This window comes from Musa acuminata, chromosome BXJ1-2 (genome assembly GCF_036884655.1).
Source record: "Musa acuminata AAA Group cultivar baxijiao chromosome BXJ1-2, Cavendish_Baxijiao_AAA, whole genome shotgun sequence".
NCBI classification, from domain to species: domain Eukaryota; kingdom Viridiplantae; phylum Streptophyta; class Magnoliopsida; order Zingiberales; family Musaceae; genus Musa; species Musa acuminata.
In genome coordinates this window covers 27,836,791-27,863,700 of record NC_088328.1, presented here as the reverse complement: position 1 = coordinate 27,863,700, position 26,910 = coordinate 27,836,791, and the positions used below count along the sequence as shown (strand labels likewise).

The 26,910-nt window shown below is 41.2% G+C and overlaps 5 protein-coding genes across 5 annotated transcripts; all 5 read right to left on the bottom strand.

Moving 5' to 3' along the window:
* Positions 1-2,433: 2,433 nt before the first annotated feature.
* Positions 2,434-5,302, bottom strand: LOC135607119 (probable transcription factor GLK1). Its single transcript, XM_065098662.1, has 6 exons — positions 4,692-5,302; positions 4,086-4,226; positions 3,406-3,756; positions 3,242-3,316; positions 3,055-3,165; positions 2,434-2,792 (listed from the first exon to the last, which is right to left on the bottom strand). The coding sequence occupies exons 1-6, from the start codon at positions 5,151-5,153 to the stop codon at positions 2,655-2,657; spliced, it is 1,278 nt and encodes a 425-aa protein (XP_064954734.1). The 5' UTR covers positions 5,154-5,302; the 3' UTR covers positions 2,434-2,654.
* A 2,338-nt stretch (positions 5,303-7,640) lies between these two features.
* On the bottom strand, positions 7,641-14,538 carry LOC135607107 (uncharacterized). Its single transcript, XM_065098638.1, has 5 exons — positions 13,900-14,538; positions 13,150-13,680; positions 9,773-9,855; positions 9,150-9,635; positions 7,641-8,448 (listed from the first exon to the last, which is right to left on the bottom strand). Exons 1-5 carry the CDS (start codon positions 14,009-14,011, stop codon positions 7,864-7,866), a joined length of 1,797 nt encoding a protein of 598 aa, XP_064954710.1. The 5' UTR covers positions 14,012-14,538; the 3' UTR covers positions 7,641-7,863.
* Positions 14,539-14,693: 155 nt separating this feature from the next.
* On the bottom strand, positions 14,694-15,590 carry LOC135607115 (monothiol glutaredoxin-S9-like). Its single transcript, XM_065098653.1, has one exon. The coding sequence runs from the start codon at positions 15,452-15,454 to the stop codon at positions 14,936-14,938; it is 519 nt and encodes a 172-aa protein (XP_064954725.1). The 5' UTR covers positions 15,455-15,590; the 3' UTR covers positions 14,694-14,935.
* Positions 15,591-16,299: 709 nt separating this feature from the next.
* On the bottom strand, positions 16,300-21,270 carry LOC135607101 (acyl-coenzyme A oxidase 3, peroxisomal-like). Its single transcript, XM_065098631.1, has 13 exons — positions 20,670-21,270; positions 19,170-19,287; positions 18,960-19,067; positions 18,666-18,838; positions 18,484-18,583; positions 18,244-18,318; positions 18,009-18,139; positions 17,743-17,878; positions 17,544-17,663; positions 17,317-17,463; positions 17,139-17,243; positions 16,949-17,050; positions 16,300-16,750 (listed from the first exon to the last, which is right to left on the bottom strand). Exons 1-13 carry the CDS (start codon positions 21,140-21,142, stop codon positions 16,499-16,501), a joined length of 2,040 nt encoding a protein of 679 aa, XP_064954703.1. The 5' UTR covers positions 21,143-21,270; the 3' UTR covers positions 16,300-16,498.
* A 154-nt stretch (positions 21,271-21,424) lies between these two features.
* Positions 21,425-22,173, bottom strand: LOC135607112 (transcription factor bHLH149-like). Its single transcript, XM_065098646.1, has one exon. The coding sequence runs from the start codon at positions 22,124-22,126 to the stop codon at positions 21,575-21,577; it is 552 nt and encodes a 183-aa protein (XP_064954718.1). The 5' UTR covers positions 22,127-22,173; the 3' UTR covers positions 21,425-21,574.
* Positions 22,174-26,910: the final 4,737 nt, after the last annotated feature.

Here is a 26,910-nt window from a genome sequence, read left to right as displayed (position 1 = left end):
AGTCAACTTTGTTGACCGGGGAACCTTCTGCCGTGCTGCAAGGAAAAAAGCTTTGGTTGAATCGTCATCCTTGAGCAGAGATAAGAGACCTGTTTACCGTATAGAACCGCCTTCCCTCCGTTGTTTCTGCACCGCTACATTTCTCTATCTGCCTTTCTACGCCACAGACCGGCTATGGATCCTCGTCGCGTGGTTTGTCCGGATAGCGCCTTCGACTGGCTTCCCCAAGTCGCGTTCCTGTTTCTCACTTTCAACTCACTCAACTCCGCATACCAGTCTCGCCGCGACACCGGCTCGCTGGCCTTCGTGGTGGTCGCCTACGTCGACCTGTTGATGCTCGTCTTCTGCCTCAGGCGGCTGGAGAAGATGGCTGCCGATGACCCACCGGAGCACAAGAAGCGGACTTTGGCGGCTGTTTGGATCCTCTTCACCGCTCTCAACCTCGCGTTCGCATGGCGGGTGGCGGAGATATTTCCGCCGCTACTGGCTGTTGCCATGGCCGGATTTTACGTTCTGATCATCTACCCGCAAGCGGATGGCTGTTCCGACAGAAGCATGATTCCATCAGCCGAACAAAACGTCTGAGCTAACGGGTCGGGCGGAGCACTATCTCCGCCACATCCATTTATTTCCCTTCTTTTCGTTTACATGAGAATCTGTTTCTGATCGACTCGATGTATCTGATGAAGCCTTTCCTACTTGGAAGAATGGTTGAGAGCTTACGTCTTGATCCAAAAGACTAAGATTATCAATCACCTCTGCATATACATATAGTCTCCTTATTTTGGAACGATTTCTCAGTTTTTTGTGGCGTGTTACGTACGGTAGAGAAATACTCGCTCCAGCCATCGTCTCGTATTTTCTACTAACCACTAGGAGGAAACAAAAATTGTTTGTTGGTCAAAGAGAGCAGACTCGACTACGATAAGAAATTAGATCAAGTGGGCCCCCATAAATAAAAAGGGGGCTACTTGCAAAGGCGAGGATATCGACTTGCCGCAAAGTGCCAAGTTAATGGCCACCAACAGCTCGCCACCATCAAGCCTTTAATGGCATCCACTGTAAGATAACATCAAGGCGAGGCATCGGCGTTTGGTATTATTTGTTTTATGAGGTATAAACCGCCGGTGAAACTACCTCAGTGAAGAGCCAAACCCCAGAAAGGCATGGTTTAGGGTTTAGGCACAAAGTGCCTACGGATGCTTTGATGTTCTTACGCCTTCACCCCCGGTCGTATCACTGTGGTGTTGTCTTGTTTCATAAATCGTGTGGCAATAACAAGAGAAAGCAATGTGGGACTAATGGATTAGATGTTGCGGCTCTTTAAGGCCTTCCCATACTCCGTAGTGAATAAAAAATAGAGCTACAACATAATCTAAGAAGGGAAGCCACGTCAAATGAGAGAATGGGGATGGATAGGAGGAACACGATTCTTCTCTGCTGCTCTAATCCACCACCAAATGCCACCATGATTTGGATCCTCAATCAACTTCCCCATGACCATGGCATTGCATAAAGAGGAGTGCACCCAAGCAAATCTAGGATCGATGATTTTGCGAGCTCAAGAGGATTCAGATTACAGTTTACTAACAAATAAACTCATCTGGATGATTAAACTTATGACTAGAATTGATAAGGTATATTTTGGACCTCGATCACGTCATCAACGAATGTGGGCTCTCGAGACACACGTCAGACACTACGTCACAGCACCAGGCGTTAATCTGACAAGTCCTGTTCCGAAAAGCTCAGGACGATGCTGTTCCACGTATATCGAACGACGACCGTACGAAGGTACGAACTCGCCATTCGGAGGAGAGGTCGGTCGATACGCTAAATCCGCGTACGATCAATCCTTGGATAACAACATAAAAGCCCTTGACCAGCATCTAGCTAAAGGGTCATCGGGATGATTAAACCTACGACTAGAATTAAGAAGGAAATAACATCGAATTTAAAACTATATACTCTGGCGTGTCATCGGGAGCCAACTTCTCCGGCTCCCTGAGGCAAAAGAACAGGATCAACATATTGGAGTAGACAAATGACACGAAGAACAGTGGAGTAATGGCGAGATTGGTATACGGAGTTGAATGAGTTGCAAGTGAGAAACAAGAATGTGGCTCGAGGAAGTCAGTCGAAGACGTTATTCGGACAAACCACACGACTGAAATAAGGCATAGCGCTTCGAGGATCTATAACCATTGATTTAATTACAGGAAATCATTGCATTATTCTTCTCCAAAATTAACTTAAATTATTAGGTGAAATTGAGAAATTAAAACAATAATAAAATCAATCTATTAATTTATTGAATTTAAACTAATGATCTAAAACGCTTAAGAAGAGTAGTACGCCTATCCGTCTTTTATAAATAAATCCGAATCGTACGCTCTAATTCATGCATAAAAGTATCAATAGAACACTTAGACATCACCCCAAAACAATTCTTTCATTATAGAATGCTTATTACATGTTATACAAAAAGAGAAAATGTGCCGTAAACTAAGAGATCTTTGAAACATTGCGCATGACAACTCGAGAAGGAAAAGAAAAGAAAAGAAAAGAAAAAGATTTATTCACAAGAATAGAAACTACAAATTGATGTGTCGGCAAATTTTTGTTTGCAGGTGCATTCGATCAAGAACTCCACGTTATGGCACTTTCGACACTCCCTGCCTCTGCAGTTCCACCAACACACCGTCCAGTGAAGGGGGCTTCAATCCAAGAGGCAATGGCAACCATGGTTTCCCTAGAACATCTCCAATAGCTGCATCTATGCTTTCTTTTGACTGATCCCAAAACACATAATGTTAGAGATAATAAGACAGTAAGAAAAAAAATGAATCCTATTTTCTTATACGAAATTTATTGCGTTATTATACTTAAGAATATAGCTGAGAAATAAAATATTAAAAAAAAGGGCTAAAACTTACTTCTAAATGACATCATCTAAGCATATTTTTGCTGAGAGTCCACACACTAAGCATGTTTTTTGAGTTGGACGTGGAATCTAGATGAGTGTTTAAGAGAGATGGATGGAGAAGAACTTACAGGGGAAGCATCAAGCTGAAGCTGCGAGCTCGGGTGCTTGGTCATGGCAGGAGCAACTGCTCTGTACATCGGACGTGGAACGACGCCCGGGACTGGTGGAGCCGCGAATCTCTGCAGCATTAGTTTTGGCGTCAGCGCATCAACCACTTCGAACAGGTTTATCGAGCTGAAGCAATACGTGACTTACCACCATCGGCAATGGCTGGGGGAAGCAAGGAGCTCCTTTGGCCATGGTATGCGGAACCCATCCTTCTCCGCTTCCCTGCATGGAGAGAGACGATCGAATCATGTTAATTTGGAGTCGCCGGACGAAGAGAAATAGATAAAGACGAACAGATGGGTGCCCCGTACGCTTTGGTAGAGGTGGTGCCAATAAGAAGGGTCAGGTGGTGGTGGGAGAGGTGGCTGAGGAGGAGCCCACGGCTGCGTGGGAGACCGTCCCGAGAGATGCCGCGGCCACATGTGGAGCACCGGTGCTTCCGGCGTGGGGTGCCCCCATACGTGGAGTGGTCTAAAGGGCTGCACTGGTGGTGGTGGTGGTGGTGGTGGTGGAGGAGGAAGGAAGCCGATGGTGGAGGCGAGCCACGGGTTCACGTCGACCCTCTTCACCCCCATGCCCGTCGCGTACATCTGTCGTCTCTGGCTCCAGCTCGCCGCCTCCGCCTCCCTCGCAAGCAAATGCTTCCGATGCGAACGATACTTCTGCAAGCATTTCATGTCTCCTTGTAATATGCACCAAAACAAACATGTTCGCTAATGACTGCACGCCAAAATCTAAGTCGATTTCTCGAGCAACTAATAATTGCAAGATAGATATATGCATGAGTAGATGGCTAGCAACAGTCAAGCACTCGTCATGCAAGCAAAGGGGAGTGCTGTTTCCGTGTCTCGGAAAAAGCAGGAAGTACTTGTCATGGCTGCATCATGAACTCCCTGTACTTAAAAAGGCCAAGCAATTACTTCCGTGGTAGGGAAGGACACGAATCTTAAAGGAGAACGATACGATTGGAGTAGGGAAAAAGAAGCAGTACCTGCAGATGGCTTGCAACATTGTGACGAGTGAGGCAGTCGATCCCCATCAGCTCCAGAATCCTCGACGGCACCGCCTTGTCGATCCCCAGCTGCTCCACCGCCTGCACGAATCTCCGGTGTAGATCCGGCGTCCAGTCCACCTGCCATTCACACGTCCGTCAGGAACGTGAAGAGAAGAGGCAGCTAAGTCCATTGCCACTTTCTCTGCAGCAACAGCACAAACAAAGTACGTCTAAAGGATAAGAAGGTCCGACATCTCACGGGAGCCCGTGATTCCTTTCCCTTCTCTAACGAGATCCGATTTCAAGCTTCGTTATCCTTGCGTTTAATTGGGCCGTCACCTTTTCACTGTCTTTTTCTCGCCGTCTGCTTGGACGCAAGAAGCAAGAAACCTATGAAGACTTTTCCTCATATCTACTGGAACATGTCATTGTAATCACTATTCACCGAGTCCAAATCCCATTATCTTCTTTTCATTTCAATTTCTACCACAAATCTTCCGGTGGATCAGATGCACCCGTGGCTCTCGTGATGCCTTTCCGGGAAAACCTAGGTGAACTTTCAGAGAGAAAGGGAGAGGGAGAGAGAAAGAGAGAAACGCTTACTTTTGCTTTGCGCTTTCCCTGTGAGCCCTTCGCCGCAGCCGCCGCCGCAACTGACGACTTCTGACCGTTATCCGGTGTCGATGACCTCGCTTCAGACGGCATCGACGCTGCATCCTCTGCTGTCGTCTCACTCGTGGCTTCCTCGCCATGACTCAAATATTTCTCACCGTCCAAGACCACCGTATCCTGCGTCACTCCGCCAAGCATCCCGTCCGTCGCCTCCGCCACCGCCGGTGAGCCCGAGTCCTCCTCCCATCCCACCGAGAACTCCGCAAAAGTCTCCGCCGGGTCCAGCTCAAGGCCCGGCAGCATGTCTCCGTCATCGATTCCCGCGAAGAGGTCGCTGAAGTTGATGTCCTCGAGCAGAGTTTCGCCGGTGAAGTCACCGTTAATACAGAAATTGTCCGACGACCCATCTCGTTCTTCACCATTGGAACCTCTCAAGGCTTCGACCGCAAGCATGTCAATAGATTCGATACGTGCGCACGGAAATGAACGCGCGAGCTACGTAGGCTACTCAGGCAGGTGTTTGCGCACCATGAACCGGAAGTAACGAGCTTGGCCGGAGACTCCGCAGAGAGAGGGGTGGAGAAGGAACGAAGAGAGCAGAGGCTTTGTGGGGAGTCTCAATAATAAGAGTGGATTGGCTTGACATGGGAAGTTGGAGTATTATACTCGAGAGAGGTCGCATGTCCACCACAATTTCCTTGAGATTTCTATTCAGGAGCTTTTGTTCGCACTCGTCAGTCCTTTTCTCTCTGTAAACGAATTGAATGTCTTGTGGATGAGCAATTTCGAGGTCTTCCATATATCAAATTTCGGAGAGAGAAGGAGAGGAGTCAGAGGTGACACTGGCTGTATGCATATCGGCTGTGGGGCTGTCTTCTCTCTCCTGATAGAAGGAAAAGTAAAAGCTATTGCTCTTGTCCATTCTCATAATAGCAGTAGCATCCCTTTTCCTGTGCCATATACATCTGTATGGTTCTTGGCTTTCACACAACAGCAAGTTGCACAGAGAAGAGATAAAGAGCAAGGTCTCACAATAACATGGCTCCTGGTGCAGCAATCAAGAAAACTTGATGTGGATGCTCCATCTTCATGTCGATTTATTTCTTGGGAAATCGTATTCTTTAATCAACCACATCCTCTCTCTCTCTCTCTCTCTCTCTCTCTCTCTCTCATACACAACACCTACTGAGCTGCATATAGGCTCACCATTTCCTCCCTTATTTTTGCTTCTGATCTCCTCTCTGTAAAAGATAGAAAGAGGAGTACATATCATATACACTGCAACATAAGCCTCCAACAGCTGTTGCAACGTATCCAAATCATGGTCCATAAACTCTTGCAACCTTGCAAGGACCACCTTCATTCTCTTACTGTTTTGTCATCTTGCATGATCCGAAGGATACCTATCAAGAATACACTTGTGATCGAATTGCTTCTTCACTGTTTACCTTTGCACACAAGTTATGACTATGAAGATTAGTGCATACATTACCTTACACTGAAACATCATTGAATGATATTATCGGATTAACTCCCATTTCATGTGATGTATCTAACACTGTTACGGCTCATTGTGACAATTCCTGTTGTCATCTTTAGAATATTAATCCTGCACTGAGCCATGTTTTGTAGTCACTGTTACAATAGACTATCACTGTAATTAATACCTCAGATCTAAATCAAGGTGAAATATTTTGAGTTTTTATCATATTTGTAAATGTTGAATGCATATTATTATTCTACTAAATATATTTATTTAATATTTAAAATATTAGTCTGATGATATACCAAACTCATTTGCGACAAATTTCGATAAATTTTATTGAAAGACAGTAAGTTAACCTAAGATTCGAAGGCTTATAATATTTCGACTTTGAGATATTTTATGAAATTCCACACAAACTAAAAAAAATCAAAAAATGCAAACATAATTAACTAAAAATTTATTGGTTAAATACTGTATGGCATCACAAAATTAAAATCAATCGTTTGCTATACGAATATATATTTTTGGTTTACTTGGAGTTGGTTTTTTTGTCGATCGCTTTCATCGATCGCAATCATAATCGCAACCATCATGAAAATGACTCGGCTGTCCATCCTAGTGTCTATCTAATCTAATGGATATCAAGAAGAAGTCATGAAATCATATGTACTAAAGCAGGACTGCATTGAATGGCTTCCTTTTATGTCTCATGAATTCCGGTGTAAGCAATAAATGTCTTCCTTTTGTGTCTGATGGATTCCATTGTACGCTATTTGATGACCATAAATTATGATCGGGAAGACGACAATTAAAATCTAACACTCTTACAATTATTAGTCGTGCACACAATAACGCTATTTCATAACGAATGATCGAATAATGTATACTTAATTTACTTGTCATGCTAGTGTTGATTAGACTTTACTATTAGTCGAAAAATAATGATCACATTAATCATGCATATCAAACGAATATTGAATGTTAATTAAGAATATTTTTTGTTACCACGTACGTATAAACTAAGAACCCTAAATATGAAATAAACAAATCATAATTAATTAAATGATGTAAATTTAATCGTAATTATCAAATGTGTCTATCTTCTTCCTACATTCATCATCTAACATCAGTAGTCCTTTTCGTGTGGCTATAAGACAATTAATTGTTAGATAAATTATCAATAAATATTGGCAATACAAAATAATAATAATTAGATTTATAGTTGACTTATAATAAAATAAATTCATTGGTGATACAAAAATAGGTATAGAGAAACCTAAAAAATATTCTATAAACTATAAATAGAAATTTAAGCTCACTTAATTAATTAAGGTATAACAGTTTTATAGAGCTAAGTAAAAAATCCATGTAACTGATATCCTGTTGTTTTTGTAAGACAACAGCATACTTGACATGATGGAGCAGACTTTGCAATTTGATGAATGGAAAAGAAATAAAACAATGGATTTTACATCCATGCAAAGCAATTGCTTCACTAGAGCATTCATTACATAAGCACCACAAAGCTGCTGCAACTGTTTCATCACATATCATTACCAAACAACTGAAACAGTGCATGGTGATGTTGAGAAATGCCGACACCAAGTCTGATGAACAGAAATAATGTCAATGATTTCTGTTCTTACATATACCTGTCTATATGAGAAGTACAGAATGCTAGAGAGTGTGTTCTGAAGAAAGGGGTGAATCCCCATCCTTGCAATCCATATCCTCCATCTCATCATCATCCTCACCAATCCCAGCAACATTGAAGTGTTTCCATCGACTGTGAGCCTCGCCTGCATGATCCTCTTCATCATTAACATCAGTTTCTACCATGGATTTGCCTCCTGCATGCCCTTTCACATTTGCAGCTGCCTCATCATCGTATCCATAGCTCAAAGTTGATTCAGTTCCACATGACATGGATAGAGTGTTGTCACTGTCATCTGTGATGTAAACAGCTCGGTTTTCTTTGTGATTCCACTTTGCAACAACTGGTCTGCAACTATCATCGGTGTCGCTAAAATAGTTCACTTGGCGTGTAACATCTGCTGATGCGGTATCAGATCTCCCCCGCGGCATTACGCGAAAGCAATCATAACCGTGCGCATGAAGCCGATATGACTGATATCTTCTCTGGTTTTGCATGGTCCAGTTGCCATCCCTGTTGTTCGTGTCCTCAAAGGCTGCCGGAGTGGAGATTCTTGCATGATCAAAAGGATGGAATTCATTGTCACCTGATGATTCTGATGAGTGTATCTGCACAGAAAAACGATGAGCTTGTACTAAGAAGATCCTATATCCAGATAAAACAATTCACCATAAAAAACGATGAGCTTCTGTCCAATACAAAGACAGAAGAGTACAAAAATGCTCGAGTAAACTAATAGCGACTAGTTTATGATGATGTGAGAGATAAACAAGGTGTTGAGAGCATTGGAAGTACACTCAGGAAGGAAGGCATTTATTATCAGTTGTTGATGAACCTAAAGCATTGCAAGTAAATTAAGTCCATTAGCTATCAGCTGCTGATACGAAAAAATAGTGCACGTTCTTGAAGTCCTTAGATTGTTCAAAATTGTAGTCTTCATTTCTAGTAAAAAAAAAAGCGTTTGTAATTAACGTTTTAGATTCATCAGATGAAATAATTAAAAACAATGACATCAACAGTGAGATCAATTAATCTTTCTTGTGTAGGCATCATGGATACATTCCAATTAATATTCTTTAACTGATATGTAAACCACAGAACCATAAAGATAAAGTTTGCAGTTGAAAGTCAATTGAAGATTCATAAACAAATAAAATGATCTTCTCCATGTCTAACGTCCTCTTTGACCAAGTCTTCATAATCCATACCTCAGCTACTCTTTCTTCTAATGTAAATGCCAAAATAACTACTACATTAAGGACTACGAAGTATCGAATCTTAAAATAAGCTTGTTCACAAAGTTTGGTACCTGTGCCTTCTCCATCCTGCGATAACTGTCATAATGGATATTCGCCTTATCAGATAAATAAAATGGATTGCCCAGTTGAGTAACCTGACGAACAGCATAACGGTCATCAGGTGCACAGTTCGGAAGAACACAATTTGGGGCTTTGTGGTATTCTGATAGTGAAGATGCAGTCTTGACCCCACCTTGTTGAGATTGATGAGTGGCATCTGATGCCTTATATTGAGAAGAAAAAGATGAAATGGCACACGCATGTTTATTTGAAGTTCGCCCTCCATGACTTGAAATATTAATTGAAGACACAGGACGAGTATGATCGACATTTTCATAATTCAGTAACCAGCTTGGTTCCATTGGAAAGAACTGGTATTCACGGACAGTCCTTGGAGCCTTAACATCATGCATGTGAACATCTGGAACAGTGACATCTGATTCATTAAATGGACTTGTCACTAAACCACATTCCAACCTAGCCAAGAATGTTGACTCCTGCAAAAACTTCATAGATAAGAAGAACTTGCTAATGGACAAAAGCTCTCGGATATGGAGGAGCTTAAATGCACTAAGATATCAAATCATATTTTGTGACCAAAAGGGCATTTATGAGTGAGTTGATGAAAGCATACCTTAATTGACTCTGACCATGCTCCCTCAGTTTCTTTGCCATCACAAGGTTGCCAAGTATTTTTTTGTTCCCTATGTACTGTAACTGTAGCAAACAATTAGCAGCAAACCTCTATGAACAAAGATATTGATTTTAGAATCTACATAGAGCTAAAGGGTAAGAGAAATAAAATAAAATCACATCTTGACATAGTTCATTATGAGAAAATCAATCATAAGGAGTTACTAACATCCTACAGTAGAATCCGTTATAACAGTCTTGATTTCGAGACTGGTATATTCATTAAGTACTCAAATTATTTTATAAATTCCACAGTGCTAAATGTCAAAGGTCAATCTCATAGTTAATGGAATCACTCTACCCAGCACCCCATTCCAAAAACTGCAGTCGCGGTTCCACACCACAATTTATGCTATTTATATCCCTGATTGATGCAGTACATGATCCAGAGTGCCACAATTGGAAATCTCATTGTTATCTTTCAGTTTCTTAGGTAAGAACCAACATACTAAAAAAATCCACAAAAACCTGTTCTGGAACTCATTCAAGAAATAAAAGTAATGAACATACTAAACAAAAAAGAAAGAATGTTAATGAATCCATCATTTTAAATCATTAATTACCATTACCTTTACTGGATTAAATGTATAACTAACAACGTAGTAAGACCTAGATAATTTACCTAATACCTAAGTAACCAGTACATATCACAACCCAAAACATTGAACCAATTAATTCTAACCCATAATGTACCATGAACAAAGTTCAGTGGTGTACCCTGTACCCACACTCATTATGACCTAGAACGTTCTACATTCCAGGTATACTAAATGAGCTATAGGTTGTGATATATGCACTTTGTTTGTTGGGTGGCATATGATCAGAAATGCACAATTTTTAAGTCATGATATGATGATATTAGTGTTGTTAGTCAATTTCTGAGGTTGTTTCTTCTTTAAGCTTACAAGAGTTCTCCATTCACCCAACTGTGACACTAATCACAAAACTGCTAAGTGATATTTCTATATGTCTATTCATGTCTTAGTGACTTGCTGTCATGAATAATTAAATTCCATCATCTCTTACCGTAATGGACTGCAATTGTTTTTTGCTACTATTTTCATCTCAAATTTTGTCAGAGTTGAACAGAGAAACAATACATTACAATACTTTTAAGTTTAATTCCAAGTTAATGGATAATCAAGTGATATTTTCACATGGTATCCCATTATTTTAATATGTTGCTATTATTTTCGGCACCAAGTTTTTAGCTTTTAGACATACCAAATTATGACATACATGGACGGAACTAATACTTGGTATACAACATAACGACCATCCTGCATAACAAATATGATTATGGTTAATGTCTAAGCATTTCCAATCTTTAACTGCTATGGAGCTAACTTAGTGAGCGTAGAATTCCACATTTGGCAATATCCAAATTCGTAATAAATAATTTCTCATCCTTGCTTCATATTAAGACACACGGTGATCTCCCATAGCTTGAAGGTTGCTAAGACAGTCCAAGAACTAGGAGGGCAAAAATGAAAAAGCAGCCTACTAACATTTTACTGGTATACAATTCTCTAGACAAACTCTTTAATATCTTCTTCTCTTTTCTTTGTGTCGAACACATGGCATAGTCAAACCCCACATGGAGATAGTCATCCATTATCTAGGACAGGAGAAAACAAGTGCAAAGTGCCCCAAGAGGATTTGAACCCATGACCCCTTAAAAGGTATCTGAATGCTTTAACCATCAAAAATAATAAACATCGGCCAATATCATTTTAGCTTCCATGAAAGACCATGAAATCATTAAACGTGTACCATTTGAGTACCTGTATACTGCAAAAGAATATGATTTAATTGTTCGCTTTTTTGCCTACTCAATTTGTCAAATTTCTCATATGTCTGTTCACTTGGTATGACTATCTTTTTGCATATATTTAAATAAGTTGGTCCATCAGTTGAATCAATTAGATAGGTGGATCTCAATTATTTATGATATACAGTGCTGCACACCAAGGAGAGGACAGTAAATACTGAAAAATAAAGGAATTAATATCAAAGATAATTGGATTTACTTGGATCACAATGTTGTTATTAAGTATATTCTAGACTGTCCCATGAAAACCTGTTGACAATATTATGTCATTATGTAAAAGACATTCAGAAACCTGAAAAGTGACAACTGTTTTTTCTTTAAAAAGGAAATTAAACACAGATATCAATAAATAAGTTTCAATATGACAATCATTTGGAGCAATTTAAGTGGAAAATCATTTGCAAAAGAACATGTTATGATGAGTTCAGATGACAGAGTGCCATGAACTGACAACTGTGTTCTCTTCCTATAAGTCAAACTTTAGCATTAACTCCAATCTTTCACTGCACAGATATCAAATTTTAATTGAAGAAAATAAAAAAAGAAAGTTTTTTACAGCTGTATGGTCAAATTTTGAGATCAGCTCTTTTAAAAAAATATAATAAGACATAATATTTCAGCTGTATGGTCACTAAGCCGAAAGAACCTAAGGAAACTACAAAAAAAAAAAAAAAAACAAACAAACAAAGTGTTTGCAATCAGCCAACCACAAATTATAAAGAAAGTGATCCTACTACAGTATAAGAGGTTAATAAAACTTGTAATATAAATTATGACTCATGATTTACCTGTCTATTATTCATTGGCTCATGCAAAACACTTGGCAAATGGAAGCGTATGACTTCGTTCACATAATACTGAGCATAACAATTTGCTTCAAGTAAAGAAAAAAAACAATAGGCTTAAGCGCTAAACCACATAAGATCATGCATAATCCCTCTCTCCAAATAATTACTAAGCTTTTGAAGCCACATTATGGGTAAAATTTCATCGATAAATTTGACAAAATAACATAATCTCCCAGGTCAATAGCAATGTCACTACAATTACATATGTCGCTACATAGACTGCATTGTCGATGATGCCTTGGGGTCACCATCTACAAATGCAGATCAAAATAACTTGAACCTTTTGATGCCAAAGCAGACATAAGACTTCACACCATAAATGCATGTAGGCAAAAAAAAAAAAAAAAGATAATGAATCTTAGCAAAATGCAGCTTCCAAGAAACTCCCATTACATTGCTTAACCAGAATCATTGTAATATGGTGTGACTCAACTTTTTCATGTCCATAAATTTAATTATAGCAACAGAAATCATTACTACAAACATATCCTATTCAGCAGAGTTATAATCAAACAACAATTCTAGTATAATGGACAACATAGTTGCATCACTGGGTGTTATCAGTCTTAGTCATCGATACATAACTCTAGTAAAGAGGAAAATTTTCATATCCGATAGAAATTGTAAGAAGCATGATACCTAAAGGAACCTCAAAAGTTCCAGAAGTCAAAGGCTTGAACTTGGTACTGATTGGCTCATAAGTTCTTGAAGGATGCCCCAGTTTATCCTCAGCATGCGTGACTGCTTGTTGCAGCTTTTGGTACATTGGCCACACATGCGGTTGCGTCACTGATGAAGGCAATTGCAGGGCAGGCCCCACTCTGGGCTGCACCAAGGATGTTCCTGCAGGCATGAAGGTTTGCGGTGGCTGGTGCCTCTTCAAACTCAAGGGTTCGTCTGCACATGCCGATCCAATTATAAATGACGGGCCAGCTCTTGCAACACTAACCAATGGCATGCTGGAGGTCGATCCAGGACTGAACTCGGGCGCCAGATACATATAGTTTCCACCACCCAGGAGATGATCACGATTCTTCCTGGGTGTGTACCTCCGAGGACCATGCTTGTCCAGGAACCGCCGATTCCCAAACCAGTTCTGGACTTGCATGTACTCCAGCCCTGTTCTTCTTGCTAACTTCTCCTTCATCCACGTACTTGGATTCGGCTCCACTGCACGAAAAATCAAACCAAACGTACGGCAATAACTCAACACCACGAATCCAACACAACCAAAGTTGTCAAGAACCACCTACTAAAAAACCCCCCTCCCGCAAACAAAGAAAATTTTAGCAATCTGCAGAGGCTTCCTCTAATAAAACGAACAATAGATGATGATCAACGTCTTCAAGAAACACGAAAAAGATCAGAACTTTGAAAGGAGCAAAGGACCTGCATAAGCTTCCTCGAGGATCTGCACCTGTGATGGACTCTTCATCTGCTTCTTCGCCATTAATCCGTCCTCAAGAGGCCCCTCTCCGAGGCTCCCGTCCGCGTGCTCCATCTCAACTCAAATCCCGAACCACGGGCAGCGGACACGAGGGATAGCGGGCGCAGAGGAGCGAAAAGGCGAGGGCTTTCAGGTTGGGAACTGAGCGAGAAGAGACGGGGAGCAGCAAAACGTGCGGCTTTCCTTCGACAAAATGCATGCACGCGCAACACGCCGAAAGGAAAGAAGGAATCGTGAGGGGATTTCCGTTGCGGAAGCTAACAGTAAGGAGGAAAGGGCGTGCTAACGGGGGAAAGTGCATCATAATTAGCAGGATAACAGGGACGACAGCAACAAAGAAAGCGCGACGATGGGTGGCGCTGGAGGAGGCAATTAATGCAGGAGGTGGCGGAGGAGGAAGGGGGCGAACGGAATGGAGCAGACGGAAAAAGGAAGGCTTTTTTGAATGGGGTTTTGGAGGTAATGAATGGTAGGAGAAGGGAAAGGTAAAGACTGATCGGCGGATGCTTCTGTTTTAGCCTTTTAGGTTTGTTTAGAGCATTAATTGTTGAAGATAAGAAGGTTGGAATCAGAGGTTTTCTTGCTTCACAAGAGGGGAGGAATTCGAAGATTGGAGATTGTCGAGTTGTTGATGGTTTAGATAACATCAAATCGGATCAAATATTTGTTTCTATAGACACCTTTTCTAATTTCTGTTCAATCTAATTCAGAATTTTTCTATCTAATGCTTTAGATGTCGAACAAATTTCTTTTTAATTTAATATAAGAAATTATACATATCAATAAATCTCTGAAGTCATGCGAATAATTTATTGTATGTGCAGGACACACAATCCTTCTCCCAGCCAAAAATTATTCGGCTCCGTAAGAATCGCAGCTTACATCATTACATTGCAGGAAGACGAACCAAATCGAGCAGCATTAATGGCAGCAGAATCACTTTAGACGCAGAAGAAGGTTTACGGAATTGGATGCGATTCATAGCCACAGAGCGCCGGCTCGCTTCAAGATGGGCACGAGCTCGCCAGAGATGTGGACGGCCATGAGCCGGTCCAGCCCCCCCACCAGCCTGCCCCCTACGAACACCGCCGGCAGCGTCACCGTGGCGGCAGAAGTCCGCCTCTCGTCGTGCGCCTCCGGCGGCAGCGATGCCATGATGGCGGCCTCGTCAGCGTCCTCCCCGACCTCGCACACCACGGGGTTGACCCCCTGCCCCAGCAGCAGCCTCCGGACGACGTGGACCATGAAGCAGCCGCTCCGCCCCACCACCACCACGGGGTTCTCCTCCACCGCCACCCTGATCTCGCCGGCGCCGCCGATGATCTTCTTGAGCTCCCATGCCTCCGGCGCCCGACTCAGCGAGGGCCATGCCTTGCCGCTGCTGTAGGGGATCGCCTGCTGCATCATAATAATCCACCAACCTCGACGAACAAAAACAGCCGAGAGAAGAGAACCAAGGATGGTATCGGTGTTGAAGAATAGAGGCGCTGTACGCATGCATATATCCACACACGGAGGGCGACGCCGACCACACAGCCATTACCGCGTGTAGCGGTCCTTCCTTCCGCCCTCCCTGTTACTGACGTTTCAGGGAAGCCGCGGTGACGCAGGGGTGGCAGGTATCAGCTGTCAAGGCTAAGACAGCCCCTCGCATTTGCAAGTCATGTGCCGAGGCTGGATCACCGCACACCGTTCGCATTCCGTTAATCTACCTTTGTATGAACCCTGTATCCTGTGGTTGTTTATGCAGGAAATCTTCGTAGTCGATGTAAGTTGTTCGTGTCGGGTGGAGATGAAAGCAACGTGAAGGAAAAATCTTAAGCTCGGAGGTGGAGGATGCTGATTGGTCGGGTAGGAGTCGTGGACATGTTGGCTGCGCTTTCGACCACAACGATGCCCATACAAATCACATGTAGTAAGTTGACGACGGTTACTTGTGGGAGTATAGGTTGTAGCATTCGACGGATCTATTATTGGTCTTTGATAGCTGCAGCTGCTTCGTCGAAGGCTCCCCAGTTGCTTATCATGGGCCGACTCGAGGCACGACGCTTTCGGACGTGTGTCACCACCTCCTCTCGCCCGTCCGGAACTACGGCGCCGGTAAGTTGCGTCTTGGATCGTGCAAATGGTCGTGGCTTGCAGCAGTGGTCCTCCTCGGAATGGGGGTTCCTCTGGCATGGTGACGCATCCATGACAGGGAGCTGAGGTAAACAATCCAGATGGGCGTGGGAAGGACGTGGAAGCCCTGTGTCAACACACAGATAAATGGACGACTTTTAGCTGCAGAATAAATTGTTCCACGTGACATGAACCCACCATGCAAATATGAGGTAACAGCATCATCCACAATACAATTATAGCATAGATACTTCAGAGTGTCTACATTCCTGGTCCGACATATGCTTTTGCTTATTAGGGGAGGAGAACCGTAGACTGCAAAAGCTGCAATTAAATGCCACAGATGTTTCACTTATCGTGAGTCTATCAAGATGAAGTCTGAACTGAAACAAATCCAAAGAACGTGAAAGAAAAGTTTGTGATTTATTCATTGCTCAGGGAAGCCCAGGAGTTGGCCTGAATCCAATCGAAAGCAATTGGGCTCAGGAAAGCATCAGGGATTCCAAAGGAACTGACCACAGAAAGTGCATGGGGCCTTAGATCACCACACAGCTTCATGACTTCTTTCCTTGCGGCAGCAGCACTTTCAAGTGACAAGTACCCATAGCGAAGAAATGAAGCATCTTCTTCCACACAGATCAAGGCATACATGGACCTCAGCAGCCCCAGTAGCTCCTGCCAGAGGATATTAACATTTACAGGATTGATGCATCAATTTACTTGAGAAACTCAATAATACTAGCCATCTACATGTTTGGCAATGGCTTGACTAGGTATTTGGAAGTGGTCAACAATTTTAGTGAGGAACTTAGCCCTGGAGTTAGTTATTTTTGCTTTACATTTCCTGCTTTGAGAAGTTCTTCAGTACTATACCTTTAGTGGTCCATCAGACTGAGTCATCTCATCATCCGCAAAAATTTGCAATATTGTGCGTTCAGTGAACGCCCTTGCCAATTCGTCAGCAAGCTGATGACTCTGATATGCTCAGCAAGAAGTTCAATAGCATTAACAAAATGCACATCATGAAAAGAACAAAATAATTAAAGTAATAAGGAACACATACCAAAAGCATTGCCTTCTGTTTGCTTTCTCCTTGGGCTTGATATTGAGACACTTCACTAGCATACCGCCCAAGTAAATCTCTCTCCCTCAAGCAGAGTAGGTCAAGCTGAATGAATAAAATAACTACATCTTGATCTTAAGTCAATAAGGTGAAGCAGATCACATAGCTAACTTGCTACCTGGAACTTGATGCTTCTAAGTGTACAACTTGTTAGATTAGCCGGGATAATTGGGCAAGGATCATTCATGTGTTCCAACCCCAATCCCTCGAATGAACTCTTCATCTTTTCTGCTGCTAAATACTCTGCAAGGAGTGCTTTGCTAACCTGGTTCAACGTGTGCCAATATTACTTCCATGTGCTTTAATCTTAAAAAGGATAATGTCAAATAAACAATTGCATGGTACCTGTTGCATCAATACGTTGTTATCTCCCTCAAAGGTAGATTGGACATCATACTCACCATTTAGAATACCAATTCGGTTCTCTGTTTTCAAGCCTTGCCCACCACAGGCTTTGCGACACTCCTAGAAGAAGTAATAACCTTATGAATTGATAAAGAAAATCCTTGATGAAAATGAAACATTTCAGCTAAAGTTCATGTACCTGAAGTGCTCTCATGTTATGCCACGTAAGTGTAGCTTTCAGAGAACTGGAATATATGTGAATACTTTTGTTTGTTTCCGGTGTCCTCTTAACATATAATCTTTTCAAATAATTAGCTGCAGAACTCATAGCACAACTGCAAATGAGGAAAAACACAAACAAATTGGCGAAAATATTTTTTTATTCACCCAAAGCAGCTGATATGAAAATCAGGGCCATTTGACATGGAAGTTCAAATATATGATCAGGCTAATTGATGCAGTTACGTCTTTGCAATTAAGGGTAAGATACGCCATTGATGGCTAGGATAGTCCAGCAACAGAACCTCAGGCCCATTAGCAGATATGGAAAAAGCTCGCCTTGTCAAAGCATATCTCACAGTAATTGCTAAAGCCACCTAAAACCAGTAAAATATAAGCTACTAAACAATCTTGCCCACATATCATGACAAATATATAATTATCAACGAGTTGATATGCATAATAAGCAAGTACAAGGTACCTTTGATATATAAACTGCAGTAGCTGCAATATTCACACGCCCAAAAGTCAGCGGAGCCATAAAAGCTGCAAACCTCTGCAATATCAATTTGAATTTAATAGGTAGCCAATAGCACATATCAACAAGAACCATAATCAATATCATCATTAAACATCTTAAGATAATTTTGCATAAAATGTGTATGAATAGTTAAAACAACTTGAAACAAATAAATATGATGGCCTTAGCAATTTGTGTAACCTTATCTTTGTCTTTTATTGAGCTCACGTATTGCCCATCGGGCAATACATCAGCAACTGAGTTTAGCAAGTTTTCCCGAGGGACCTTGAGATTATCAAACCTGCATAAGTAACAAAGATGGCATCAAATGACAGCCCTCAAGCAGAATAACAAACTCTAGCATTAGAAACCTGTGTCCTCACCATATCCGACCATTATCAACACCATTTAAGCCAATCTTGTGACCACAGTCAGCTATACGAACATTGGGGCAAACATTTCCATCTGCATCTCGGATTTGTGCTACAAATGCATGGATCCCTTGACTGGTTCCATTTATAAGGAGTTGAGAGAAGATTATTGTGTGTGTTGCATGCTGATACATGATAGTTTACAAGGTCAACACAAGAGGGAGCTATAATATTAGTTTCCTTGTGCATATAGATAGCCATCATCTACATCAACAAATACAACTGATACATAAAATTTGTCCTTACATTAGCAGCTCCTCCAATCCAGTACTTCTGAGCTGATTCACATGGAGTGTTTATCACAAACTCTCTTGTGTTTGTGTCATAAATAGCAATTGTCTCGATTCCTCTAACCTTGAAATATAAAAAAAGAGCTATCATGTGTAAAAGATATAGTAACAAAAGAATAAAAAGAAATGTCTCAAAAACTAACTGAACTTAGATTTGGCTACATACATTACTTCCATGCCCCAACTCAGTCATTGCAAAACAACCCTTAACTTGATAATCCTCAGTAGCCTTCAACCATTTGTCATGATGACGCTTTGTGCCAAAAAACCGAATTGCCCCTCCCCTGTAACCCATCACATAACCTTATGATGACGTCACTAAAGCTGGATATCTTTGCTACTCAAAAGCTTCATCAAGTTTTCAAGCAAAAATAGCTACCATAATTACCACATAAATAGAATAGGGACTATAGTCGTACTTAACATTTGACAACAGTCCTGAGTTGCAGAAGAAACTACAGTGAGATTAGAAGAAAAGGTCCATTCCACGGGTAAGAAAAGAGGCAGTCATTATTTTGAGTAAAACTAAATGATCCTTTGCTTGTTTTGCCTCTTTTTATTTATCTCTTATCCTCTTTGATCTAATAACTCATATCCTCTTTAATCAACCAAAAAGATAAACAATAACAAATACTTACACCATTTCGAATCCAACCAATCCCTTTATCAACATAGTCTTTAACAATGAGACAGGTCAAATTAATGAATAATAAAATTGGACCTCTTCGAATAATGATAATAATTAATGCATAATTTACAAACAAATCTAAAAATTATGAAAATAACTCAGATTTGTTGAAAGAAAGAATAAGAGATGCTATTAGTTATAGCACAAGAGATGGTCTATATTATTGTTTGAGAAAAAAGGAAAAAATGACAACTGTTGATCCAGACTAGCGTTGTTACCAAGAAAAAAGACAGATATGGGATGCCTGTTCCATTAGGAAGGTGATGAATCCAGATGCTGAAGAGGACACTCTCATCAAAGAGGCATCAAAAGCACACGACTTGCAATCATCTTTAACACAAGAAAATCCAGTGTAAGCAGACATGTTAGAAGGCCATCTAGGTCGAATTGAAACACTGAAATATGTTGAATCCATAGTCAACTCTATCATGAAGTCAGACAAACAAGTCATGTAAGATTCTGGATGTATTTAGTGTTGTTTGTGATGCAGCTCGGGCTTCTAGAATTCAACCAGATGCACGAGGAGCAAAAATTGCAACCCTACATCACTAATAGGATAACCTTGGGTTCAGCTTTAAGTGCATGATGGTGATGATGAGATTAAATGTAACAGATAAAGTCAACATCTTAGTTTGTTTCTGTTCAGCTGAGCTTCCGTTTCATCATACTCCAAGAGTCATAAAAAAAAGCCGATAATTTGATTTCAAAGCAATTATCGCTACAGACAATATACTATATTGACCCCTCTTCTATACTTTATTTTTCTTTTTTCTTTCTGACTGCTGAACTTCAAAAAGGTAAATTTGGCTAACTTTTTACATATAATTTCTACGCCGGTCCTGATTGATTAAATGCTTCCAGTTAGTGTTTGCATCAAATAACATCCAAATATTCAACCAAAATTACACATTTCCAACATACTAAAAAGTCAGGTTACCTAGACGGACAGAAAAGAGGAGAGAAAAGGCAGAGACTGACCAGAGAAAGAAAGTGACCCCTAGTTTGATAGAGAGGGAGTGGTCATAGATCGCGATGCACTCGAAGAAGGCAAGCTTCCTCAACTCCGCCTCCGGGCCGCTCCCTGTGACCCACCCTTCGAACACACCACGGCGGAGCAGGTATTCGATCCGCCGCATCGTGACCGCCCGCTGCTGTTCCTTGGTCTGGTTGTAGTCCGGGGCAACGAACGTCCTGTCGCCGCGGCGGCGGGGGCAGAAGAGCGGGCTCTCCTCCATCAGCCGGAACAGCCAGTCCCGCGCCGCAAGGTCGTGGCCGTCCAGAACCCGGCGCAGCGCGGCGAGGTCGAAGGCCGGCGGCTTCTCGGAGAGCTCGGGCGGGTCATAATGGAGGCACGCGGCGAGCGCGAGTGGGGCTGCCGCGGAGGGAGAGGGGCAGTTCAGATGGCCAGCGATGACGGCAACGTGGCGGGCGGCGGTGGACTGGGGATCCATGTCGACGACAGATGAGGGATTAGGGATTAGGATTTCGCAGAGAGAGCTAAAGAGCAGCGAGAAAGGGTCTGGTAGAAGGCACGAAAGGAGCGGTTCGGTAGGAGTTGGGTAGGATGGTTGAGAAAAGGTTTTATGTTTATGGAGTTTTTATTAGCATATTTGCCCCTTTAAATTTAAATTTAGTAAATAAGATTTTCTATTAAATTTCATATTGTCAAATATATATATATATATATATATATATATATCTAAAAAGAATGAATGCAAAACAAGCAAAATATCTAATTGATGTATTAGGAATGCATATAAAATAAGATGACACAAAACTCTAATATTTCATATATTTTATAGCACCAATTCTCAAACATTCTAAGGATTTATGTACTTTTTTATTGGGCGAATTAATTAACATTGGGCCAAAAGGCCGCCGTTCTATCCCTCAGCCATCCGGCCGTCCCCCGACGCGGCCGCCGCCGAGAGGTCATCGGCGAGAGTGCGCATGGCCTTCACCTGCATCTCCAGCGCCGCCACGTAGTCCGCCGCCTCTTCCAGCAGGCTAGCCGTCGACAGGTTCTCGCACCCGGGCACCAGCCGGCCGAGAGCCCGCAGCCGGTCCCTCACCTTCTTCCCCTCCTCCGGCTGCCCCGTTCCAGGAGTCGGTCCCACCGGCCGTCTCCGCGGCCGCTTGCGGCGGCGGATTCTGCCGCCGGCCCTGACGAGGAACCTGCTACAACGGCGGAGCAAGACGGCGCGGCTCCAACGGGACTGACCGCGGGCGGTGAGGGCGAGGGCGGAGTCCGCCGCCTCCTTGACGGCACGGGGTCCGGACGCTCGCCGCTCGCCGGCGGCGCGGAGGGCCTCGAGGAGGCGGCTGCGGTAGGCTCGCTCCCGGGCGCCGGTCAGCCACTTGTTCTCGGGTGGCGAGGGTTTCGTCCTGCGCTTTGCCGGGGCACTAGTGTCGGTGGAGATCATGATCATGATCATGATATGAGTGGAAACGGAGGAATACGAGACGGGGTCTGATGATGCATTTGTTTAAATAAAGCGGTGTTTGGTTCTCTAATTTGGAACAATAATTCTATTTATTTATTTATTTTTATTTTTATGTTTACTTCATTATAATTTATTACAATATCTATTAATTTGGAACAATAATTCTATGCGGATTATGAAATGTCCGACACATCACTATTATCGAGCTGACACATCATTGTTACCAAGCCAATGTATCATCCGTCACTTAATCAACACGTCAAACCTCTCATTAATACCGAGCCGACATGTCATCGTTCAATTGGACCGACGACAGCTCAGTAAATGTCGTGCCATAAGTAAAGCTTACAAAATCAATTATTATTAAAGACTATAATCATTTTCAGTATTTAACGATGACTTTAAATATAATAATCTTATAATTCTTAAGAGAAAAATGTATGAGAATTTATGACTTAGACATCATGTTGTTCTTATGTTGGTGGACCGATAAAGACAGGCCGTCGGGCATAAATCGAGGATAAAGAGAGGCGACCGATGCCATGAACCCATATGCAGGGTGTCATTTTTCTTATCTTTGGTGGGGTCTAAATCTCAATCTCTAAATTGCTCCTCAGAATAAGGACAGAGAAATGTAGCTTAGGCTCATGGCATCGATAAGAACGCAAACTATCGTCGTTCCCAGTGGGGTTCCATGGTCCGAATCAATCAGTTGTGCTGAATTAGCGTCATCGGTGACAAAATTGTTTGGATTCAATTCGATGGTATCAAAATCTTCGTATACTTCATGATGGGGATATAAACAGGACAAACTAGAGATAATCACTATGAGAATAATGAATATACAAATATCAATCTCTTGCCCAAAACCCAAGCAACAACCACAAGAGAATAAGTGGGATACAAGGATCACGTTACTGCCCACAATATCTAAAACCTCCCAAGTAATCACAGCAAGAGCCTACTGTAGATTTGATCTAACCTGAGATGAGAACACTGCTAGATGATTGTGAACAGTCTCTCTGCGTTGTCCTTGTCTTCTTTCTGCCTCGTTGCTGCCTTTTTATAGCTTTAATCTGCCTCTAAAACGCAGCCACCACACCCCCTAATCTTAATTAGGGTTAGGTTAAGAGGGGGTGTGAGCTGTAGGCTGAATATGGGCCATCAGCCCAACACTTCATACAATGAATGGCGGAGAAAATGGTGATCGAGTTTGTGTGTCCCATCCAAAGACACATCGCCTTGACCTGTAAAGTACAAAGCAGCGAGGGAGACAGGTGCTCGTCTTTCAAGGCTTTGGTTTGCCACTGCGTCTGTGGGTGATGCGTCTTCCACATCTCCCCCTTGTTCTGAAGCTTCGTCCAAACCTCACAGGTGGTGTGACTCCATAAAATATGACATTTAACCATCTATTAAACACCAATTTAATCACGCGACAGTATGCTAAACATTAGAATATCTCAAACATTGTTCTGACTATTATGATTTTTGTGTTCTTCTCTCTGTTCTTTTGAGTGTTTTCAGGGCTGTGACTGGTGGATCAGTGAGAGAAAGTACCGAGTGTTTTTATAGAGTTTTTAGTAGGTGAATAGAGGCATGGCTTCTTGTCCCCCATATTGTGTTTGCATCTGTCTTGCAGTTGTTTGGCCTTTAGCCCCCAAAGCAAAAAGGTTTCAAGAGAATGATCAAAGCAAGTTTAATATTTGGCACAGACTGTTCAGAAACCAGCATTTCTTGTTTGGACAACACTAATCAAAATCAATCATAGGTTTTTGGCCTGATATAGATCAACATTATCCAAATTATGCACACACATTGAAGAAATCATTATTAAGATCAATAAAGTCAATTCCAAATTAAAATTTCAATTTCTTTTTTATTAAATTTCATTCTATATACTTCTTATTGTTAATTAAAATATACAAATTTTTCTTACAATTTATTATCGGTTTCCGGGTCGGGCCGAAGACAACATTACCCTGAGGCCAACCTAAACCTGGCCCAAAGTTGCAATTGTTACCTTTAAATTTTGGATGGACTGATCCTATTTTCAAGTTTAAGTTGCTTGAAAATAATTTGTTCTTGAATTTTTCTACTGCAATTACTCAGATATAATGAACAATGCTTGTGGTGCAGAGACCTCAAAGAATAAAGGTTCTTGGTGGCAATGGAAGTGTCATAGTTCAAAAATATTGGATATGGAATTAGCAGTTGATTGCTATGCATGTTATATCTCGGTGAATTGGAGCATTATTATTATTGCTATCTGTTTATTTGTAACTTAAATGGCTTATATATAACTTTCTTTATTCTCAAGGAAATGAAAAATAATTCGGGTCCTAATCAGGTTGTCTTATCAGTGTAGATTACTACTGCATATGCCATTTTGCTTGCAGTGTAGATTACCTGTCTGCTGCCTCTGTTAATGATATCCTTCTTTAAACAGTCGTATATAGTCTCTGATTCATTCAGTCTGGAGATAGTTTCATATTCTTTTCTTGTTCCCCTTTCTTTCCGTTTTGTGTGCATCTCCTTTGCACTCAAGTTTGCAATAACAAGCTGAAAGAAGGCCGGCCGGTGGACCAACCTCGGAGGAGTAGCTGGTGGAAGAAGATAAATAGGTGGCTGATAGCATATAAAGTTTTTCAACTATACGAGAAAATCTCCTTACTTTGTTGAGGAGAACATATCAACGAGGAGAACATATAAAATTTTTTCAACTATAAATGAGAAGAACATATCAATAAACTTTAGAAAAACATATCTTTTATCACGGTATAATGTTGGAGTTATCTAACTATGCGTCAATCTAGTGTTTCACTCCCGCATAAAATATATTATCATCGATTTTCACTTTATACGAGATCAAGTTGTCCGATATCAACTAGGTGTTTCTCATATATTTACGATCGATCAACTAGCAAATTCACTCACGAAGTTTTTCATCCATAAACTATTTTCATTGCATCGGTTTAAGATTGACATATTTGACAGGAACACCATCTTACGAGAGTATGATAACATATAAGATTCTTTTAATTGTACGAGAAAATTTTACTATTTTATTGAGAAAAATTCATCTATATGAATACGTATGCATTTGATCTCTCTATGTGTTGCTGCATGCTGCACAAAGACTGTCCACTTTTGAAGCCCTTCAATTCTCCAATGTTTTATTCCAGGTTGAGAAATTTATTGACTAGCTGCAATTTGAGTGTGATGTTGGATTTTGGTGTCCAGAGAGCAATAGTGGAATAGCAATCAGATATACTCATTTATGTTTAGTAGTTCGGTCAAGCAGTCTGCTTGAGAGACCAGGCAATGTCACAAAACAAACAGGGGGTGATGGCATCCAACGAGAAGGGTTTCCCCTTTGATTGTGAATGAGATGTATTCTCTATTGGACAGCAAGAGTTGGAAATCACAGCTTGTTTAGGGTGGAGACATAGCCATTAAATACGACAGAGAAGTCATTTCTGAACGCATCGCAGTACAAGCAGCTTAAACTGATGGATTTCTTCTGAGCAAGGAGACAAAAGTCCAATCTGTACTTGACTAACCCACTGTCTTGCATCACCCTCATCTACCTTTCAGCAGCTGATGGATACACTTCTGTTGACAGCATGCAGCAACACATGGAGAGATCAAATGCCCGGGACGGATATCAGCCACCGGTTTGTCTTCTTCCACCATCTATTCCTCCAGGGTTGGTCCACCGGCCGGCCTTCTTTTGAAACATCAGGCTCCAGTTGACTGTACTGTAAACAAGAAGAAGAAGAAGAAGAAGAAGAAGAACAAGGTGGTTTACTACCATGACCACGAGGATGGCAACAAAGAAGATGAGGGAAGTCGGTCATGTTCACTGAACCATAGAGAATGGTAGACCTGAGGTAAGGCTTATCTCAGACCAACAAGTGGATTAGTTCACCAAGTGTCTTACACACACACACACACACACTCTCTCTCTCTCTCCATATATATATATAGAGAGAGAGAGAGTGTGTGTGTGATCACACTTGGTGAACTAATCCACTGGTTGGTCTGAGATAAGCCTTACCTCAGGTCTACCAAGAAAGCCGGAGTTCCCGTTCTATCAACCCCTTCTTTTTCGTCTATGGTTCAGTGAACACGACGGACTTCCCTCATCTTCTTTGTTGCCATCCTCATTGTCATGGATTATGGCATCGTTATCGCATCTTAAAGCAAGCAAGACAAACAAGTAATGGCGGGCCAAAGGTTAACTTATCTTATTGTTACAGAGAACAATCAACGGCAGAAAAAATTCCAAAGCCAGAAAGTGTTTATTTATATAATTATATTTTTTTATTTATTATATATTTGGACCATATGAAATTTTTTATAAGATTCATGCATTCATTTATTTATTTATATATATACTTATTAATTTAAATAAAAAAATAATATATTTACTTTTGAATAAATATTAAAATATTAGAAGGGTAAACTCATCATAAAATATTTAAATGTACTTTTGAAATATAATTTTATCAAATAATAGTTAAGTAAATATATATATATATATATATGTATTTAAAATATAATTTTTATCTATTATTTATCAAATACTTAAAATATTTCATAACTATCCATTCACTCATATCATATATTAAAAATATAAATATATTTCTAAACGAGGACAGAACTCGTAGTCGATAAGGACACATCAAATTCACTTGGAAAACTGGAACAGTAGAAAGAAAGGGAATATAGCTGAGGATCAAAGGACAAAGAAGAGTAATAGAGAACTCGGAAGA